We start from the raw sequence: 20,671 nt of genomic DNA, 5'->3' as shown, positions 1-20,671 counted from the left end.
CCTCACCCCGAGAAAGCTAACAAGTTCTTCATGTTGTGTAGGGTGCTTTTGTTTGTTTCTTTGTTTCCTTGTTTTCTTGATCACTACAGGGACATTGTAAAAGGGTGACAAACTAATAACCACGTGGAAGTAACTGAGGCTACAGAATCTTACCAAGTCCCTAAAGTCATAGTGTCTAGTCCATGGTCTCTGAGTTTCTCCAGAAATGGTCATCTGATGCCCTGAGAGAGAAGCACACTGAAATTCTCCCTTCCAGTCCTGCCTTTGGACGCACCAACCCCTTCTTCCCAACAAGGCTCCATTCCTAACTGTCGACCTGCAGAGCAAGTCAAGGCAGAAAATCTATGTCCCCTCTCTCCCCAGCAGACTCTCATGATGGGGCAGGACCTGGACTCTGTAGAACGAATGCTCAGGCCTGCTGAGAGCTTCCATCTGAGGCAGTGGAGGTCATCAAGAACCTGAACTATCCTTGGTAGGAGCAAGCGAGGTGCAAAACTGGGGACAGCTGACAGCAGCCCTGAATCAGGAGTGGCAACGAATGAGGATCAATGGTGGCAGCACCATTCCAGGGGTTTAGAACCAGGAGAGATAGGGACAGAGTGAGGATTGAGGCAAGTCAAGCAAGAAGCTGTCTGCTGCTCATTCTTATGGGCTATTCAGAGAGACCACCATGATACATTACCCATGCTGTAGTTGACTTTCCTGTTGGGAATACACCCAGCCTATAAAGATGGCTACAAAAAGGGGAGGGGATGTTCAAAGGAGGAGGGATTCAGACTAACAACAGCTTCCCCCTCTGGATTTCTAAAAGATGCTAAGTAATTTTCATCTAAATTTATGGAACTGGAAATATCGATTGCCAAGAGGCTGACAATGAGACAATCTGTGCGTGAAAATGAATTCGTATCTTCCATTCTAACAGAAATACAGTTGATCCTAGCCACATTTACCATACCGTTAAAGAGAAATAATGCATTATGTGTTAATATGCATTGCTTTCTAAATTGCTGTATTTAAATGATCTCACATTTCCCTAAGCATACAGTGACTAAGCACGTAGGGAATTGGCTAAGCACATGAAAGATGATGAGAAGATCATACTGCCTGTGGATACTTCACAAGCAAATACCTAACTGCAGACTGCACTCCCAACATAACTTGAGAGAATTCTGAACCTTGTTCTTGCAGGTCACTTCATAATAACCTGTTCTTCACCTCAACAAGGGTCTAGGAACCTGTAGATTTAGAGAAAAATATAGAGAGTGATATTTAAAATTAGTATTAAAGATTAAAATAGAACAAGTTTCAAGAACAGTTTCATAAGTAGAAAAAGCTATTTATTCATGGTCTTTCATTTTTCATTCCTTCAACAATTAATAACCAAGAGCCAGGCACCTAGAATGCACTCAAGGAGCTCATGGTATAATGGGAAAGATAGATGGGGAACAGCCTATTGTAATACAATGTGATGGGTGATATCAGAAGGAAGTACAGGTTACCAAGGGAATAAGACACAAGAAAATGAGCACTCAACCCAGTTTTGGTATGGGGGGTGAGGGGACGGAGGCTTAGAAAATGTTTCCTCTAGGAATTTACTTTAAAAGTGAAACATGAAGGTTATATAGTTAACCAGGTGAATAGGAGGTTAACAACATTCCATGCTCTAAGGCAAGAAAGTATGGAGTAGTCAAGGAACACTACTGATGATTTATCACATACTTACAATACTTATTATTTATTACATGCTTACTTTTTGCCAAATGATGTTCTAATTGCTTTACATTAATGATCTCATTTAATCCTTACAATAATACCATGAGGCAGGTATATTACTAATATCTTTATTTTATAGATGAGGAAACTGAAACTCAGTGAAATCATCACTTGCCTGAAGTTACACAGCTAGTAGATAGCAGAATTCTTGTGCTTAACCTCTTAATAGACCCTCAATTGGAAGAACAGAAAGAAGTTCAGTGTGACTGGTGAGAAGAGAGTGGATTTAAGAGCAATTTTTGCAAAAGCTCCTGTGAACTATTGTGAAAGAACCTGGTGACTGCCTGGGTGTGGAGTGGAGGGCAGAGTGGGTGGGAGCAGAGGGTGTACACAGAGCCATTCACTGAGGGATCAGCACCATCGTAGATGTGGACGGTGCACAGGGCTGGTTTCATAAGGGGGGCCATTATACTGCTATATCACAGAGCAACTTTTCACTATAATCTGTAAAATAACCATTCTGTACACTTTTGGAGCTCTCAAGATAAATTGCTTAAAGGTTTTATATGACATTAAATATATACAGTAAACAACTCCCCTTTGCTGATAGTATTCTGGAATGGATTAGCCCTCAATCAACTAGTAGTGGACCCCAGAAACCTGGGATTGAGTAACAGAGATTAAGGAAGCTATTGTAGTTCAGGTCCCCCAGGGCTGGGCTTGTCTGAGGGAGCCTTGGCAGTGGGGGTGGCTTAGAGACCTAGATGAGCCCGACAAGGTAAGATCTGTCCATTGGAAAGGACTGGAGTCACTTTCAAATATTGTTAAAGATGTGGAAAAAATAGACTCTACTATATCTGCAGGTCACACAACACATTTTGATTAAACAGCCCCTCATGTTACTGAGAGCTGAGCACAATGACAAACGTTTTTGACCCAGTGGACATGAGAGAACAACAAGCCTCATCCTAATTAATCATCCCCAAAAGAAAGCATGCAAGATTATGGGCTAGGAATCGATGCCAAGATCCATGAGTGTCTGGCCCAGAAGTCCTTAGGTGGGCACAAGCTGTACTCAGCTCCATGTTTATAGGCATGCATAGGGATTCCTTCAGCTCAACCCAAGCACTGAGTTCTCAGGAAATAGTCATTTACATAGAGGACCTGCCCATTTTGTAAGATTAACGGGCAGGGATGAGATGAGCCATGGTGAAGTCAATACAACTCAGCAAACAATTAAAGTCACTTATTATGTGCCAAGCACCATTCAAACTGAAACACAGTCTGTCTCCCTGCAATCACAGTCATATGGAGAGTCTTTAAAATGCATAGGGAGAAAATTCCAGATAGTTGGAGAAGATATTTAAGGAACTATAAGCTCAGTCTAAGGGTCAGGAAATAATAGTAAACATTTTACACTCTACCATATTTCATAAAATAATTGCTTTCCCTACCCTTGGCTGTAGCTGTGTTTTTCTGCTCTTGTTCCAGTCGTTAGGACTAATAGGAAACTGCACATTAGGCAAAGATCGCATGGAAGGGAGTGGATAATGTAATTTTAAGAAGGAGAAATGTTATGAATAGCTGATATTTTTAGAGCGTTATCTTTCTTGTTCACAATGGGTTTTGGTTTCCAGCCTGATGAAATGTAAATTTTACAAGGTCTGAGGGAAACTAAGACATGTGAAACTGATGCCAAGAATGAGGAGACTCACTCATAAAGCCTGTCTGAGAGGTCGGGGAGGGTGGCAGCTGTGATCTTTCAGAGTCCTGGCTGAAAAGCTCCGCTCGCTGTTCTGTCTTGTTCAAGGGCTCCTCCATGACAAGACTCCCACTGGGATTCCAGACACCTAGGTGAGCTGCAGGATTTATAGAGAAGGCATGGCCATCAGGATATTTCCTTTAAACTCATGATTTCATACCTCAAATGGGCTCCCAGCTCCATCAGCCATACTACTATGATCTTCTAGCACGTTTGTCCCCCCACCTCCACCCCATGATTCTTACACCTTCTCTTCCCTCCTCAAGCCTTCCTAGACCTCCCTACCTCTCACTTTTAGCAGATGACCTTGTCTTCCATTTTATAGAGAAAATTTAAGCTATCAGATAGGAGGATCCCTCTCATCTTCCTTTGCCAAACTCCCAGCCCACCATCTTCATTTCCTTCCTCCCTTTGTTATGACCAAGGAGAAGTTTCTCCACCTTTCTAAGGTATGTCCCTACTCTCTTTTTTCAAAGAATTTATTCCTTTGGTCCTCCCTTTTCTCTCATCCCCTCTACTGGATCATTTCTATCCACATTCAAATGTGCTTTCATCCCTTGACCCACTTTTTCAGCTACGTGTTCCCCTGACACAGTCTTCTATTCCCTGTCCTTGTCAAATTCCTGTCTACGTCTTCCCCCTCCTCACCTCCCATTCTTCCCTCACCCCATTCCAATCTGTCTTTACTCCTACCGTGTAACCAAAGTTCCTCTTGACCTCCATGTTATCCAATCCAGTAGTTGCCTTTTCTGTACTCACCTGACTTGGGCTCTCAAAAGTGTGTGTGACACACTTAATGCTCCCTCCTTGACACGCTCTCCTTTTGTTATCAAATGGGGGTCCCACTGCGCGCTGCTTACAAAATCACTACTCACAAATGGTAGAAAGGAAAGGTGCCTTTAATCAGAATGCTGGCAATCTGGGGAGATGGTGGACTCAGTGTCCCCAAAACCACCTCCAAAGATTCTGCTCAGCCATGAAACTTTTAAAGGGAAGGAGGGAAGTAATCTCAGTTAATCATTGGGATGGGGGTCAGAGTGGTCACCATCCCCCCACCGTATGCAGGCTCGTTCACTCTAGATGTTATCTTGTTCACACAGTTTGGTCACACGGTTTGTTTGGGAGATTACTGAAGGGGAAGCTAGGGAAGAGATCTGGTCATCTGTTAAGTACTTATTCTTCATTTCTACCTCTTTGATCTACGGAAAGAACCAACAAGTTAGGCAAGGTATCGTGTAATTAAAAGATTTGAAAGGTGTGCTTGAGCTGGAGATGAGTAGAGCATGGGGGTGCCTGGCTTAAAAGGGGTAAGAGACCTGTACTCAGAAAACTATAAGTTACTGATGAAAGAAATCAAAGACGACACAAACAGATGGAGAGATATACCATGTCCTTGGATCGGAAGAATCAATATTGTGAAAATGACTATACTACCCAAAGCAATCTACAGATTCAATGCAATCCCTATCAAATTACCAAGGATATTTTTCACAGAATTAGAACAAAAAATTTTACCTTTTGTATGGAAACACAAAAGACCCCGAATAGTGAAAACAATCTTGAGAAAGAAAAACGAAGCTGGAGGAATCAGGTTCCCTGACTTCAGACTATACTACAAAGCTACAGTAATCAAGACAATATGGTACTGGCACAAAAACAGAAATATAGATCAATGGAACAGGATAGAAAGTCCAGAGATAAACCCATGCACCTATGGTCACCTAATCAATGACAAAGGAGGCAACAATAAACAATGGAGAAAAGACAGTCTCTTCAATAAGTGGCGCTGGGAAAACTGGACAGCTACATGTAAAAGAATGAAATTAGAACACTCCCTAACACCATACACAAAAATAAACTCAAAATGGATTAAAGACCTAAATGTAAGGCTGGACACTATAAAACTCTTAGAGGAAAACATAGGCAAAACACTCTTTGACATAAATCGCAGCAAGATCTTTTTTGACCCACCTCCTAGAGTAATGAAAATAAAAATAAACAAATGGGACCTAATGAAACTTAAAAGCTTTTGCACAGCAAAGGAAACCACAAACAAGATGAAAAGGCAATCCTCAGAATGGGAGAAAATATTTGCAAAGGAAGCAACTGGCAAGGGATTAATCTCCAAAATATACCAGCAGCTCATGCAGCTCAATATCAAAGAACAAACAACCCAACCAAAAAATGTGCAGAAGACCTAAATAGACATTTCCCCAAAGAAGACACACAGATGGCCAAGAGGCACATGAAAAGATGCTCAACATCACTAATTATTAGAGAAATGCAAATCAAAACTACAATGAGGTATCACCTCAGACCAGTCAGGATGGCCATCATCAAAAAGTGTACAAACAATAAATGCTGGAGAGGATGTGAAGAAAAGGGAACCCTCCTACATTCTAGGTGAGCATGTAAATTGATACAGCCACTATGGAGAACAGTATGGAGGTGCCTTAAAAAACTGAAAATAGAACTACCATATTACCCAGGAATCCCACTCCTGGGCATATACCCAGAGAAAACCATAATTCCAAAAGATACATGCACCCCAGTGTTCATTGCAGCGCTATTTGCAATAGACAGGACATGGAAACAACCTAAATGTCCATCAACAGAGGAATGGATAAAGAAGATGTGGTACATATATACGATGGAATATTACTGAGCCATAAGAAGGAATGAAACTGTGCCATTTGCAGAGACGTGGATGGACCTAGAGACTGTCATACAGAGTGAAGTAAGTCCGAAAGAGAAAAACAAATATCATATATTAATGCACATATGTGGAATCTAGAAAAATGGTACAGATGAACCTATTTGAGAGAACAAATGTATGGACGCCAAGGGGGGAAAGGGGGGGGGGTGTGGGATGAACTGGGAGATTGGGATTGACATATATACGCTACTATGTATAAAATAGATAAGTAATGAGAACCTACTGTATAGCACAAGGAACTCTACTCAGTGCTCTGTGGTGACCTAAATGGGAAGGAAATCCATAAAAGAGGGGATATATGTATACATATAGCTGATTCACTTTGCTCTACAGCGGAAACGAACACAACATTGTAAAAAATGTTATTCAAAAAAAAAAAATCGTCACAAGGGAAAAAAAAAGTTAGTTAAAATATAGCTTTGCTAAAGTGACAAGAAAATGGGCTTCCTGCTGAGGGCGGTTTCCTGCAAAGAGCTGCTTACACTCTCTCAGCTCCCAGGACTCCATGCGCTCCGGGTTCTCCTCTTACCTCTGTGGCTGCTACTTCTCAGCTCCTGCACAGGCTCCTCCTTCTCCACCTGAGCTAAGGACAGAGATGTCTGTGGCTTGGTCCTGGGTCCTCTTCCCATCTTTCCTCATACGATGTCCCCAGACAGTCTTATCCATTCCCCTGGCTTTAAATACCATCTATATTCTGAATATCTGCAGCCTAGGGCTCTTCTCTCACTCACTTTGGTATATCCAACTACCAACTTGACATCTCCACCTGGATACCTCACAGGCATCAAAAATCTTGTCCAGAAGTTAACCCTTACCTCATCGTTCCTCTTCAGTTCCTCAAACATCTCCACATCTTTTGTATCCCGAGGTCTTCACACATCCTGCATCCTCTACCTGGGAGGATCTTCCCTCTGCTATAGATGTGGCTGACTTCTCATCTTTCAGGTCTGTGCTTCAGTTACTCCATCTCTGAGAGGCCTTTTCTGGCCACTCAATCTAAGCAGATTCTCTCCTCATTATTTTCTGTCATTGCACAGAGTTTGTTTCTCTCATAAAAGTTATCACAATTAGTAATTAATTTCATATTTTTTTCTTTCCTTTTTTGGGCATTCTCTCCTGCTGTGCTCCATGTTGGCAAAGACCTTTTCTTTTGTTTTCTAATGTATCCCCAGCACATTACAAGGTGCCTGTGACTTAGCACTGGGTAGATATTTACATGAATGAAGCAGAAGATGGACTACAGAGATGGGATGACTCTGAACGTTTGGTCCACCTCCATCTTCCTCCTCCTAGTGCCCTGGAGCTCCCAATATCTGTCTGTCCACTCAGAGCATCTCCTGGAATAAGAATAAAAGTGGATTTGAGAGCAGGAGGAAAAAGGCAAGCTGGTGCAGTACTTGATGTCTGGGGGCCTAAGGAGGATTCATGGACTAAGGCCTTTATAAAATCTTAAGGTAGCAAGATTGAAATAAATTCAATCCAGAATGAGTTTCCTCACTTCCGGCCAGGAACAGGCCAAAGACATGGTTTGGTTTTCAGAAGTCCCATCTGTCCCTGAAAGGACGCCCTGTACTTCCTTCTTCTTGCTAGTGGGAAGACGAACGGGGACCTGGATTGTGAGGCCTCTGCTTCCGTGCTGACTCCAAGCTGCCTGGAGGGGATTAGCCAGGAGACCAAGGCCAGGATGGAGGAAGAAGCATACAAGAAAGGGTGAGTCAGCCTTCAGCAGCCCTGAGGTCACCTGGCATTGCTCTAAAGATACCTTCCCACGGGCCTTTCCTGTCTCTTAGAGGATTTAGGGAAGCAACCCGTGGCCCTGGGACCTCCTTGCCTGAGTAAGGAACTACATAGGAAAGAGCAGTACTGTTCCACAGGAAAGACAGGAGGAAACGAGGCAAGAGGGTGTGGTTAGATAATGACTAGGCTGCCTTCTTTTTTAGGCAGAAAGCCACCAGAATGATCTGGAAATCAGGGGCCCTGGGTGGGTTCCTCTTGGTGGTGCCTGAGGCTTCCTGACACATGCCCAGAGCAGTCACGCCACTGCCAGCAGTGCCCAGGAGCAGCTGCAGCCCCACATCCTGGACCTGCCTCAGCCATCCCTTCTTCCTGTCAAAGGAGTTCCCTCAACTTCCAACTGCCCCCTTCTCTAATTGAGCTTCAGTAGCACTTTTGGCTCGTTGTCAGTCACTGATCAGGCAGAATACTGAGCAAGGCCCCAGCTGAGCCAGGTAGAGAAGTACCTCTGACCAGGTACCACATCCTGAGCTTCTTTCCCGGTAGCTCCTGAGGGAGATACAGCTTCCCTCTGACATGGGACCTGTGGGCTTCGGTGTGGTGGCCACCTGCACCGTGGTGGGGTTGCCCCAACCCAACTGTGCTAGCCTTAAACACTCAGCTGTAGGACAAGCAAAAAGTATGTTCAGGGTAATATTAAACCTGGGAGAAGGAAGTCAGAGGGTTTCTCTTGGAAAGCCTGTCTTTTCACCCACACCTGTCCTCTGTACTTAGAATGCAGGGGAGTGAATGCTTCCAGCAGCTTTGTGAACATTTACTGTGAACCTGTGTGCCTCTCACTTTCACAAAGCTTCCCAACAAGCCTGTGTGACAGGTGTCACCTTCCCTAGGTCAAGCCATATGCCTGGCACTTCCTCAAAATGTTCCAACATCCGTGCAATGGGTGCCAGCCTCTCCTTTTTACAGGGGAGGAGCTGAGGCTCCAAGGCCACACGGTCCTTAGCATGCAGTCCTTAGCCCTCCCAAATGGTTTGTAGAAGAATCCAGCCAGGAGACTCTGCACCCATGTTTTTTCCCTGTCTCTTTTGTCACACTTTCACATAAACAGGAAGAATGGCCGAGGGGTGAGGGGAAATCATCCTGACAGGAGCCACCGTGGGATGCGGTGGAGCTTCCCAGCTTTTTCCTATTGTGTGGAACCACAGGAAGTGAGTGCGTAATCATCAGAGGTGCTCAGTGCCTCCTCTAGCAACTCAGGAAAGGATGCTCCGCCCCTGGCCTTTCCAGACTCAATTGTTCGTTGTTGCCTCCCAGATACCAGGAAGGTCTAAAGAAGACCAAGGAGCTTCAAGACCTGAAGGAGGAAGAAGAACAGAAGACCGAGAGCCCTGAGGAAGCTGAAGAGGCAGAAGAAACTGAGGAAGAGGAAAAGGAGCAGAGAAGCAGGTTGGAGCCCTCGCCATTGCTGAAATGGGTCCCAATTCATTTCATTGCACAACATCCCTGGAGGCGCCAGTCTAGGGCAGTTGTGGGTCTAGGGCCCAAGTGAACAGCCAACAGAAACCAAGAGGGCACTCATGTTGGAGGAGGAGGCAAAGGAAATCCCAAAGAGCCCAAATAGTTAATAAGAGGACGTTTGCAAGAGCTGAGGGGTCAGGGGTTGTCAAGGGCTGGGCCGGCAGCAACCAGCAGCTCTCAGGAGCTGAGAAAATGCAAGGGACCACAGTTAGCTCATTGCCCAACCATTCCCATGAAAGAGCCAAGGTCAAGGAAGTTGGCCTGAAGCCCTAGAGGGGAGCTGGGACAGAGAGAACACAGGGAGGTAGGGGATGAACTCAACTTTGTGCCAAAGGTAGTGTCCAACAGGTTCCTTCCATGGTGATCAAACAAGTTTGGTCGTCTGGACGTTGTTTTCACTTTGGTTTGGAAAACTTGGATTTTTCCTTTTTAATATACTTTATATTTCAAGTGCATTTTCCACTAAATCATGAAAGATATATGTAACAGTAGATAAAGGTAATGTAGATCCTGCATCTTGCCCTACCTGTGCCCTATGGATTTAGCGACATAGCGACGTCCTGGGTTTTAACGGAAGGCCCCAATTTCTTATATCTGGCCCTATTATCTCTGTTAGTACATTCAAACCAGAAGTCTTGAATTTTGATTTTTTAAAATGTAGTTACCGCAAACTTGGAACACTTCACCAAAATCATTGTTTTTAGACTCCCAGGTTACCTTGGGGTACAGGATGGCTTCAGCCAACAATGATCAATTAATCTAATCAGCTGCTACCTTTGGGACAGGGTATGTGTCTGTGCCTCATTGCTGGCAGACTCTGGAAATCACATGCACCCAATGAATAAGGTAATAAAATGCGGATTAGAAGTGAGATGGATGTGCTTCAAAACACATAGGAATGACCAGTAGAGCCTAGTTGGTGGAAGATTCAACCAGAGTGAGAGGTGTCAGCCTGCATGAGTCAAACCCAGTGTTCAAGGGGAGAGCTGGAGAAAGGGCTTCACTGCTGGAAACAAACCTGTGCAAGGGCACACCACCTCCCCCAAGGAGAGAAGCCCAGTTATCACAATGAAAGCACAGTCCCTACTCCAAGCAGCTGGTTCCTATCCTTCTTGGACTTCTGTCCCTCCTGGGTGTCCTCTGCTCTTGTTTTCCAGGCCACCAGACTGTCTTCTCTCCTTTCATGCAGTCAAGCCCAGGCCTGGACTTCAGCCCTTTCTTTGGCTCCCTTCAAAACAGAAACACAGGCTGGGACTTCTAACCCTTCCAAACACTGAGAAAGAACAAAAGAGAACTCAACAGAGAGAGTACATGGAACATAAACAGTCTGGTTTACAAAGCACAGGGCTGGAATCCTTATCTAGCTAATTTGATCTTGGGAGATTGTCCCTCCCATTTCATGAAATCCCAGAGGAAGTGAGCCTGTGCCTGGCTTCCCCTCTGTCCAGCTCCTGGTCAGCAGCACATGGCAATGGCCGCCCTTTGCATCCATCGTCCAAGAGTATCCTCTTGGTCCTGCTGATCCGGAAAGGCCTTGTTCTCTTTCCCAACTTCTGCTCCCTCTCAGATTCACTTCTTGGTCTTATGAACATGCCTGTACCTCAGGTGGTGGATACCAGGCATCAGCAGAGTCCTGAGATGGGTCCTCAGCCTTCAGCACATCGTGTAGCTTCACCTGTTCAGGCCCAGCAGTGTGGCATCATCTTCTCCATAACGACAGACACTGCTATCATAGAAACCGCCCACCCACAGTTACAGGGTCCCTTCCTCACCTGTCACCAAAGCCAGACTAGCCCCGAGAGCTGTTGCGTTCAGTGCCAGGCAATCCATACATTCTCAAATCCCTTACATACACAGTTGCCTATAGGCACCTGTACTCAAGCATGATTCCCCCCATGAAATTTTGACATCTCACTAACAAGCAAGGTCTAAGGTTATTAAAAGTTCCATGTCCTACTTAGTGCATTTTAAAAGCACTGGGCTAACGCCAGCAGCTGACCCCTTATTTAAGAGATTCAACAACAAACACTAGAGTCTTTTTATCTGAGTCTCTCCTCTATTATAATAATATGTAATAATATAATCTGTTGTCAATATTACTTTCTGGAGGATCAGCTTAAATGAATTTTGGGTGAATCAACCCAATATCTTAACCATATTAAAACACAGAACACAGTCTTCTGACATTTAGGTAATGCATGGAACAAGTGAGAGTCATAAGATGCAACAGGGAACTGTTGTCTTTTCTCCCACTGTCTGTTCACACTGGCTTTTTGGGGTTAAGATGATATTAGGCAGACTCCTATTCCAATAACTCTCGGAAAATAGAAGTCCTCTGGTCAAGTTTAAGTCCCAAGAATAACCTCATTTCAGTAATGAAAATGGCCAGTTCCCTGAAAGAGTCAAAAGCCTGAACTTCTCCCCATACCCCCTCGCCTCCAACTCCACTCTGCTTCAGGAAGGAAGCCTATAGTGGAGACAGAGCTGACTTCTTGCTCTCTGTCACTCCTGCCCTCCACCCCAGCTTTGCTAATGCAGCGCCTGACCTCTCCAGAGCTAACGTTGGGAAATGGGGTGGAGATTAAGGGCAGGAAAGGTATTACCTGACTGGTCTTATTGTGAGCGGGTTCCAGGCCTTAGCAGGGATTTAAGGTTGACCTTCTGATTTTGTTCAGTGTGGTGTTTTATGGGACCTTCAGAGAAAACCACCCCTCCTACCCCCCAGCGCACACATGTTCACACCATTTCTGAGGATCTCTCAACTGCAGGTCCCTTTATGAGGTCGAATGCAGCTCTTCTGGCCAGCTACTTAAAATCCCTCTCTCAGTCCTTGGGCAGCTGGAAGTACACCTTCCATGCTCAGCTTCTAGGTAACATTTCCGGGCAGGGTCTATGACATCCCATGCCAGCCCTCCTTCTCCTGACTACATCCAGTTAAGGTGAAATATGCACCTTTGACCCACTAGTGGTGGGAGGATGGTTTTCCGTATCGTGGCCCCCTGCTCTGATGCCACCAAGCAGTCCAGCAAGATTCTCACTCTTCACATCTCTCAGGTGGGAGTTGCGCACAATCTACTCACTGTGCCCCCAAATTGCAACATATCGAGCTCGCCAAGCAGCATCTCCAAAGCCCCTCTCTCCAGGCCCAGGTGAGGGGGCAGCAACCTCACCCTTCCCAATGGAGGAGTAGGTAGAACTCAGAGCAACCAAAAATTGATTTCCAAAGGAATTCTATTTCTAATCTAATTCCATTTATAACAGCTTTTGTAGTCTGGAAATGGGTAACCAGCTAAGGGTCATGAAGCCAGATCTTGCCCTCCTCCTTTGCCAGCCCACTTAAGGATGGGGTGAGAGTGGGATTCTCCCTGCTCCAGCAGCTTGTTTTGGAGCACAGAAATACAGCCCAAAAGAAAGACTGTGTCTTAGCATCCAGTTGTATCTGAATAGAAATTAAAGAAACTAAATGGGGCTGAAAGAAACTAAGCTTCCATTTCCAAATTCTCTCTCCCCAACAGTAGTGAAAGTAGCCAATGATTTTCACCTCAGCTCATGTATTCACTATTTTGCTTTGCTTAATTGTTCCTGAAACAATCATCAGTGGGTCCCACATGGAAGAGAAACCAACCAGTGCTTTAGCATCCAAGGCAGGCACTCTATGTGTTGAGTCTCTGTACCACTGTCAGGCAGCTAGCTCTGAATTAGCGCTCTCTGCTTCTCAGCAAATGGTCTGCATATTTCAGTGTCTGTGTGAGCCTCAGGATCTTCAGAAAGCCCTCATGTCCCTTTTCTCACCTCTTCCATTTGGTGATCCTCAGTATTCTCATTGTTATTTTTTAAAACAGATCCGGGATTAGAAACAGGAAGAAATTCTAGCTTAATGAATGTGTCCAAGGCTTCTCCAGAGAGCTCTAAGAATGGACTCTTCAAAGCAGACCATCTGACCAAATGTCTTTTCAAGGGGCCACAAAAAAGAGTGGAAAAATTGAAAGGCAGTTGGGAAAAGAGGAAGAGGGAAAAGTGGAGTGAAGCAGGCAAAAAACAGAGAGAGATGGATGAAAGGGAAGGAGGGAAGAGAGAAAAGAGAGAGTTGAGAGGGAAGAGAAAAGTGTGGAGAGGGCAGAGAAAGTGGAGGAGGGGTTATTTGGGAATGAAGATTAATAGGGCTGAGAAAACATCTTGAATAAGTCACCCAGAGGTTGCTGGAGGCTACGGGTCCTCTGGAGGCCCCTGGGACAGTTTGAAGTGAGCTCTTGAGGTTGATCTGGTTCCTTGAATTACTTGTCGAGTAATTTATTACTCGACATTGAGAGTCTTCTAGGAGTTTATCACAGTCCTTCCACTCTAGATACAGTCAGATGTGGAACTGAGGACAACAAATTATGCATCTGAACACAGAGGCGGGGGACAGGTTAGAACTCGGAACTGATCACTGATACCACTAAGTGCAGAAAAGCTGTTGGTCCTGTCTGGATGCATGGGAGAATGGGTCAGCCAACCTGGTATCTTGGGGCTTGGGAGAGTTCAGATATCAATGACCATCTCATGAGTAGATGAGGGCATGTGCGAATGGATAAATGATCACACAGATAAGTAGAGTGTTCTAGCCTAGACTCTCCCAATATAAAGGCTATAGACTGGTGGCATCAAAATCACCTGGGGAAAAATTTTAAACTATAGATTCTTAGACCATACCTTTGGAGATTCTTATTCAGTAGACCTGGGGTATTTTGAATAATTGCTGCCAAATAACTCTATGCACAGCTGAGTTTGAGAACCACGGCTCAAGACAACACGGAGAGTATTCCAGATGGAAGTTCTGGGCATCGTATATGTGCCCAGTATACTAAACCCTCCACCTCTGTTTTCCATTTGACAGCAAACTTGAAGAATTGGTTCATTTCCTACAAGTCATGTATCCCAAACTCTGTCGGCACTGGCAAGTCGTCTGGATGATGGCCGCAGCAATGCTGGTCTTGACTGTTGTGCTGGGGCTCTACGGTTCCTATAACTCTTGTGTGGAGCAGGCCGACGGGCCCCTTGGGAAATCCACTTGCTCGGCAGCCCAAAGGGACTCATGGTGGAGCTCAGGACTCCAGCATGAGCAGCCTACAGAGCAGTAGGAAACCCGACACCCAGCCAGTGCCCTGCTCCAGCACACAGCCTGCTGCCCTTTCCCCAAGCATGATGTGTCAGGCCCGGGCGTGGGCACACCACTGCTGCCATCAGGGGAACAAGCAGGGGCTCTTTCACACTCGGCACCCCTATGGGAGCTATTCACACACAGTAACTGATGTTCTTGGATGATCAACAAAAAGCATCAGTGGACAAAGAAGTGGCCTTCACCAGGGAACTCCAACGGAAGGGACAGTTGCCTGCACCAGCTCAGATGGCTGGGGAGAAACAAAACACCTTCCTTATAGGCGACAGTGCGAAGCCCACTCCCTCTCCCCATTTTCCTCTCTGCCATCGATCGGAAATCAGGAAGGATTGTGTCTAAAGGCTAACTCTGCCCCCAAGGATCAGACCTGGAATTTGGAGTCGCACGTGAATACCTTCCCATTTCCCATCTCATTCTTACTGACTATCCTTCAGCCTTCCCTTCTCCCCTTTGCAATCAGAGTTTCTCTTTACAGAAGTCAGAAAGGTTTCTCAGAAAAACATTTAGGCTGATTTTTAGCTCAGTGCTTGAAATGAAATGGGAAGATGTAAATTAACATATATTCCTCTGTACACATACACAGAGCGCACACACACACAGCACACGCATGCACGAAGCCAACTACCCTCCAAACATGTGCTCTGGGTGTGTGTTCGGGTGAAAGCCAACCCACAGATTTTCCCTAGGTGTGGGGCAGCCACTAGGCACCTGTTCAGTGAGCTTTCCACGTGGACTTAAGATGTTTGAGAAACACTGAAAACTCATGGCTTCCATGGCAAACTTGCTGGTCTCCATTTCCAGGGCTAATTCTGAGCTGCTGTAGAGCACAGTCTATCCCCTCTTTGTTGTCTCTGGTTGAGAGCAGTTAACCCGCCTCTCAGGAGGAAAGAGGAGACACGATGCACTCTCAGCTTTGCTGTGCCCACATGCAAGTGTGCATCTCCACTGCAGTGTCCCAGTTTCGATGGGATTTCCAACCAAAGTGTAGGTCTCAGAGCATTCCCATTGTTTAGCAGAAAACTGAGAGTGCATCCCACCTCCAGCTGGACTTCTCGCTCCACCTTGACAGCCGCTGCCTGCCTTCTTGCCTCATCAGTTCTGGGGGGGTGCTGGTTTCTGTGTGGGTTTTATGGTGGTGGCTTTGCTGTTGTTTTTGTTTTGCTGTTGACATTTGTTTTTGTTTCTGACACTCATATAGAACTTACTATGAGCCAAACACTGTCTTAGGTATATTATATAGGGATTCATTCATTGAGTCCTCAAGAAAAAGAAAAACCTATGACTCTTCCCATTTTCAGATAAGGAAACTGAAGCACAAAAAACGCAAAGTAACTTGCCGAGGATACCCAGTTAGTAAATCATGGGGCTGGAAGTCAAACCCAGCCAGGCTGGCCCCAGGGGCTGTGCTCTCAACCCCTGCACTAAATTGCATCTTCCAGAAGTCTCCTAACTGGACATCTTACATTCCAGTCCCACTCCCCTGAGTGGCCCTTCAGCCACTCCAAGCCATTTCTGGTTCCCAGACTAAATTGTTTTCTCTCACTAGTTTTTCTTCTGCTGCTCTCCTCTTTTCTTCTGATCACTCCTCAGGACCAAGTGCAAAAATCATCCCCTCCATACACCTTTAATGGCCTCCCTCCAACTCCCCACCATACCCTACATAATAGGTCACACCCTTCTCTGTGCTTTCTGGCACTTTTTAAACATTTTCATTACTTCTACTAATGACCATGACTATAGTGTATCAGAATAACTTATTTATGGGTCTGCCTTTCCTAGCATTTTTCCTCAAAGACAAGAACCATGTCTTACCCATTCTCTGGGTAAGCGCCTAGCATGGTGGCTGATGCTTGGGAGGGTATCATTAAATGCTGGTCAAACGAACAAGTGAGCATTCAGGGGGGTGGAGAGCAGTCTGGGAACAGCTGACGTTCTGCATACTTCCCGACACCAGCATCATCACCACCACCAACTCAATGAAAAAAATAACATCTTTATTAGCCTCGACTTATTCCAGTATTTTTCAGTCTACTCTGTGACCTGATTAGCAACAACATTTCCAAGCTCAAGGGCCAGGCTTGATGCACCCACTCCTTTCAGAAAGACCCACCTAGGTTAGGCCCCACTGTAAAAACCACCTGTTGTTTTAAGGGGGGGCATCCTTTCCAGTGGCTAGAAAACCACTGTGAGAGAAGCCCAAGCCAGGGTTGACCAAGGATGTGCCATTAAGGTAAAGAGGTGCAGATCACAGCAGATGGACTTTGGCTGCATGGATGGGTGGTTTGCCCTGCCTCTTCCAGGGGGACTGGATACACTGGAGGATGTTTAGGCCCTCAAAGCCAAAGACAGGATACAAATGAAGCTCCAGAGAGGCTGGCTGTGGGGCAGGACTCTAGGCTGGCAACATCCAGTCTCAGCCTCCCGTGAAGAAGGACCAGGCTGAGCTGGCCCATCGCCCACTTGGTCACAGGGTTCCCACCTTTGTTTCCTGTTGAGACAAAGGCCAGGAGAGGAGCTGCGGTGACCTCTTGACCCTCCAGCTGCTCCACAGAAAGGCCTGCAAGAATGCTTCCAGACCAGGCCCTCAGCCAAACGACTCTGTGAGTAAAGGGAGGTTGAGAAGGAGAAGGAGCAAAAGAGTAACCACAGGTATTCCTGAAAACAGACTCCTAGGTATTTCTTCAAGAAAAGCAAAGATGACCTGAGGCAATTGGAACTGTTGCCAAAGCAGCAGTGAAATGGACAGAAACAGGCCCTGTATTTCCAACAGTGATATTGATCTGAAATAAAAGTTCCCTCCAAAATGCCTCTGAGGTCTGACATTTCTGCTTGGCCCTAGGACTCTCTGTATTGCTCCCTGTGTACAGCCTGGCCGAGTAAGTGGAGAGGGAGATGCTGGATTTGTGTATCACTGGCTGTCAGCCTCCTAATGTTGTTAAACCTCACACAGGTGTGCTAGCCTTGAAATATAGAGTGTCACATACCTGAGTTTGAAAATAAAAGCACATTTCCAAACCTTTGGCAGCAGCTGAATGCCTCCTCATTTTGTGGAGCTGGGCCACAACCTTGCCCAACCCTGAATTAGAATCTACTTTCGGATAACAGTGCCTCCCAGAAGTCCTCAGCCCTCGGGTCACTATGGGCTCCCTCCCAGGGGCTGGGTCAGTTCCTCTCCTCGTCCTCATTCCTGATCCTAGTTTCCTGTATCTTCCTGGCCTACGTTTTTTTTGTTGTTGTTGTTTCTTGTTTTTTGTTTTAATTCATACATTTTGCTGTGATAGAGAGTGTTAAGTTTTCACCAGTCTGATTTCCATATCTATTTTTTTTTAAGATTTTTTTTCAGTGTGGACCATTTTTAAAGTCTTTGTTGAATTTGTTACAATATTGCTTCTGTTTCATGATTTGGTTTTTTGGCCACGAGGCACGTGGGATCCTAGCTCCCCGACCAGGGATCGAACCTGCACCCTCTGCATTGGAAGGCGAAGTCTTAACCACTGGACCACCAGGGAAGTCCCTAGTTATATGTTTTAGTCTTTTCTTGCAGCTAGGAGCAAGGGAATGCGGACCTTCCAGATCCAATTTCCTACATAGACTCTCCTGCCCAGTACTTTATATCCTCTATATTCCCCCTTCTGCCTGCCAAATTCAGAGCATTCAGTTGAGGACCTGAGGCCCGAGAAGTTGGTGGGACCACCAGGTGGAAGCTAAGTCTTTGAATGGGTGCTCACAGAATTCAACTGTGACATGAGCAAGAAATAAAATTGTAGTATATTAAGCCACTGAAATTCAGGAATGTTTGTTATAGCCATTAGCCTACCCCAACTAATGCATACAGAACCAGAAACAGGGTACTTCAACAACAAATTTTCAAAATATGAGACCCTGGCTTAGCAGTCAAGTGGCAGGAAACCAGAACACTGATATCAGGGACTAGAAATATGGTGACCTATGTTGTGAAGAAAACAAAAATATTTGGTAAAATCGTACCCATGGTAACTTGAAAGACAGTCCATGGGCAGCCTATAGCTCTAGGAGAAGTAGCTGGAAAGAATCAGAGCGTTGGAGTGTGTGAACCTTTATTGGCTGCCTTTTGAGAGGTATTGCAAGAAAAAGAAGTACTTGGGAAAGAAATGGCTATTTGGAAACAGAAAGGAAAAAGGATATAGAGTTCTTAGATTGAGGCTTAGAAAACCTGACTGCTTCTAAACCCCAAACAGACTGAAAAGCGCTTGAGTGAAAAAGAAGCAATAAAACTTTTCAGCTGAATTCAGATCAGAGCAGCCCTGTGGTAAAGGCCAGGTTAAGAATATGGCCCTTCCATCTGTGGTTTCTAATGAACTCAGGGTAGCCACCACTGAATTAGAGAGGGGGGAGCATAGGGCTGAGAAAAAGAAATACATCTTGAGAATCGTGACTGTCAAAGGATTTGGGGTGTGATCATTGCACATGGAATCAAATGGAAGCAAATAGATCAGAAACCTAAGTTTGTGAGGGAATTGTATTTATTGTACAGAGATACAAGCCAGGACTAAAAACTCCTTTGACTGTTAAGTTAGAAAACAACTTCTGGGATCCTAAGCTTATATCAGCAGAAAGCAGATTGTACAAGCTGTGCTACCCCCAAGGAGCCCGTACTCCCTAATTCCCACTACAAATGTGGCCAAGGAAGATTCTATCCAATGAAGGTGGACATGGGACGTGGGAGTTTCTCCTAGAAAGCAGAATCGGGATCTAATCAAAGGTAGGTAACTGTGGTTGGCAAAATTTCTAAAATGCCTCCCCTCAAGATGTACCCACTACCCCAATCCCTGGAACTTTTGAACGTGAGACATCACTCCTGTTATGTTACATGGTGCGGTTGACTTTCAGTAGGGAGACCCTTTCTGGTTCTTTTTTTCCCTTCCTGTCTTCCTTCCTTCTTCCTTTTTGTAATACTTTAGCAAATGCTTGAAGGCTAACTGTCTTTCAGGTGTGATGCTAGCTTTAAGGATAATGATGAAGAGAACACAATTTCTGCTTTCCTGTCTGTCTGGCTCCATGGTGATAGAGGAGTCATGTATATTTCTGAGGTCCCTGTAGCCTAGGTCTTGTGCTCACCCAAGTAATGAGGTCTAAACTACAGCTATTTGGTTTTTTTTTTATAAATTTATTTATTTATTTTTAGCTGTGTTGGGTCTTCGTTTCTGTGCGAGGGCTTTCTCCAGTTGCGGCAAGCGGGGGCCATTCTTCATCGCGGTGCGTGGGCCTCTCACTATCGCGGCCTCTCTTGTTGCAGAGCACGGGCTCCAGACGCGCAGGCTCAGTAGTTGTGGCTCACGGGCCTAGCTGCTCCGTGGCATGTGGGATCTTCCCAGACCAGGGTTCGAACCCGTGTGCCCTGCATTGGCAGGCAGATTCTCAACCACTGCGCCACCAGGGAAGCCCTAAACTACAGCTATTTCAGGGATATTCCCCTGGTCCCTTAGAAGCTCTCTATGTTTGTGCAGAGCAGATTCTCCTTTCATTATTGGTATCTTCCACACCAACATCTAACTTTATAACCAATAACTTTTGTACGGGAAAGAACTAGTTATCCATACACTATTCCTATAAATGACATTCCTTTTGGAGAAAACTAATAACCCTTTGCCCAAGGCATTACTCTCAAGCCAGATTTCCATAATTGCCATGGAAGATAAACCACTGAAACTCTAGCAGGGGAAACAGAGAGTGCAGACAGCTTGTACACAGTGCAGATAAATCTCACATTCATCAAACAAAAAAGAGGAAGTCTAAATTGAATTTTCACCTACCAGAATATGAGAAGTTATCAAAGAGAGAGTTATTATATAAAGGACCCCTGTGGTGACCACTATTGTAAAGTATTAAATGACTGATTTTGTAAATTGCCCCCCTAGTCATGTTTTGCATGAATTTTAATGTGTCTGGTTTCTTTGAAGCAGGAATCACCTGTAGCGGGGTAGAAATTGCAAACATATAAAGAAATCCTGAAGGGAAGCATGAGGACTCTGTCCTTGGTATTTAAATAATCATTCATTTTCATGAGCCTCAGCCTCATTCCCCCACAGAT

General features: G+C 45.2%; 1 protein-coding gene across 6 annotated transcripts in view; it reads left to right on the top strand.

Moving 5' to 3' along the window:
- IRAG1 (inositol 1,4,5-triphosphate receptor associated 1) overlaps positions 1 to 17,617 on the top strand; it is a 120,621-nt gene extending 103,004 nt beyond the window's left edge. For all 6 annotated transcript variants that reach the window (XM_068555470.1, XM_068555468.1, XM_068555467.1 and 3 more), the window contains 3 exons: positions 7,782 to 7,901; positions 9,240 to 9,371; positions 14,320 to 17,617. In XM_068555470.1, the coding sequence (XP_068411571.1) occupies positions 7,782 to 7,901; positions 9,240 to 9,371; positions 14,320 to 14,563 (496 nt within the window). In that variant the 3' untranslated portion in view covers positions 14,564 to 17,617. The remainder of the gene's footprint in view (positions 1 to 7,781; positions 7,902 to 9,239; positions 9,372 to 14,319) is intronic.
- The last annotated feature ends 3,054 nt before the right edge of the window (positions 17,618 to 20,671 follow it).

This window comes from Eschrichtius robustus, chromosome 11 (genome assembly GCF_028021215.1).
Source record: "Eschrichtius robustus isolate mEscRob2 chromosome 11, mEscRob2.pri, whole genome shotgun sequence".
Classification (NCBI taxonomy): Eukaryota; Metazoa; Chordata; class Mammalia; order Artiodactyla; family Eschrichtiidae; genus Eschrichtius; species Eschrichtius robustus.
Note: the sequence above shows the minus strand (reverse complement) of the source record. Positions and strands in the feature narration are given on the sequence as shown.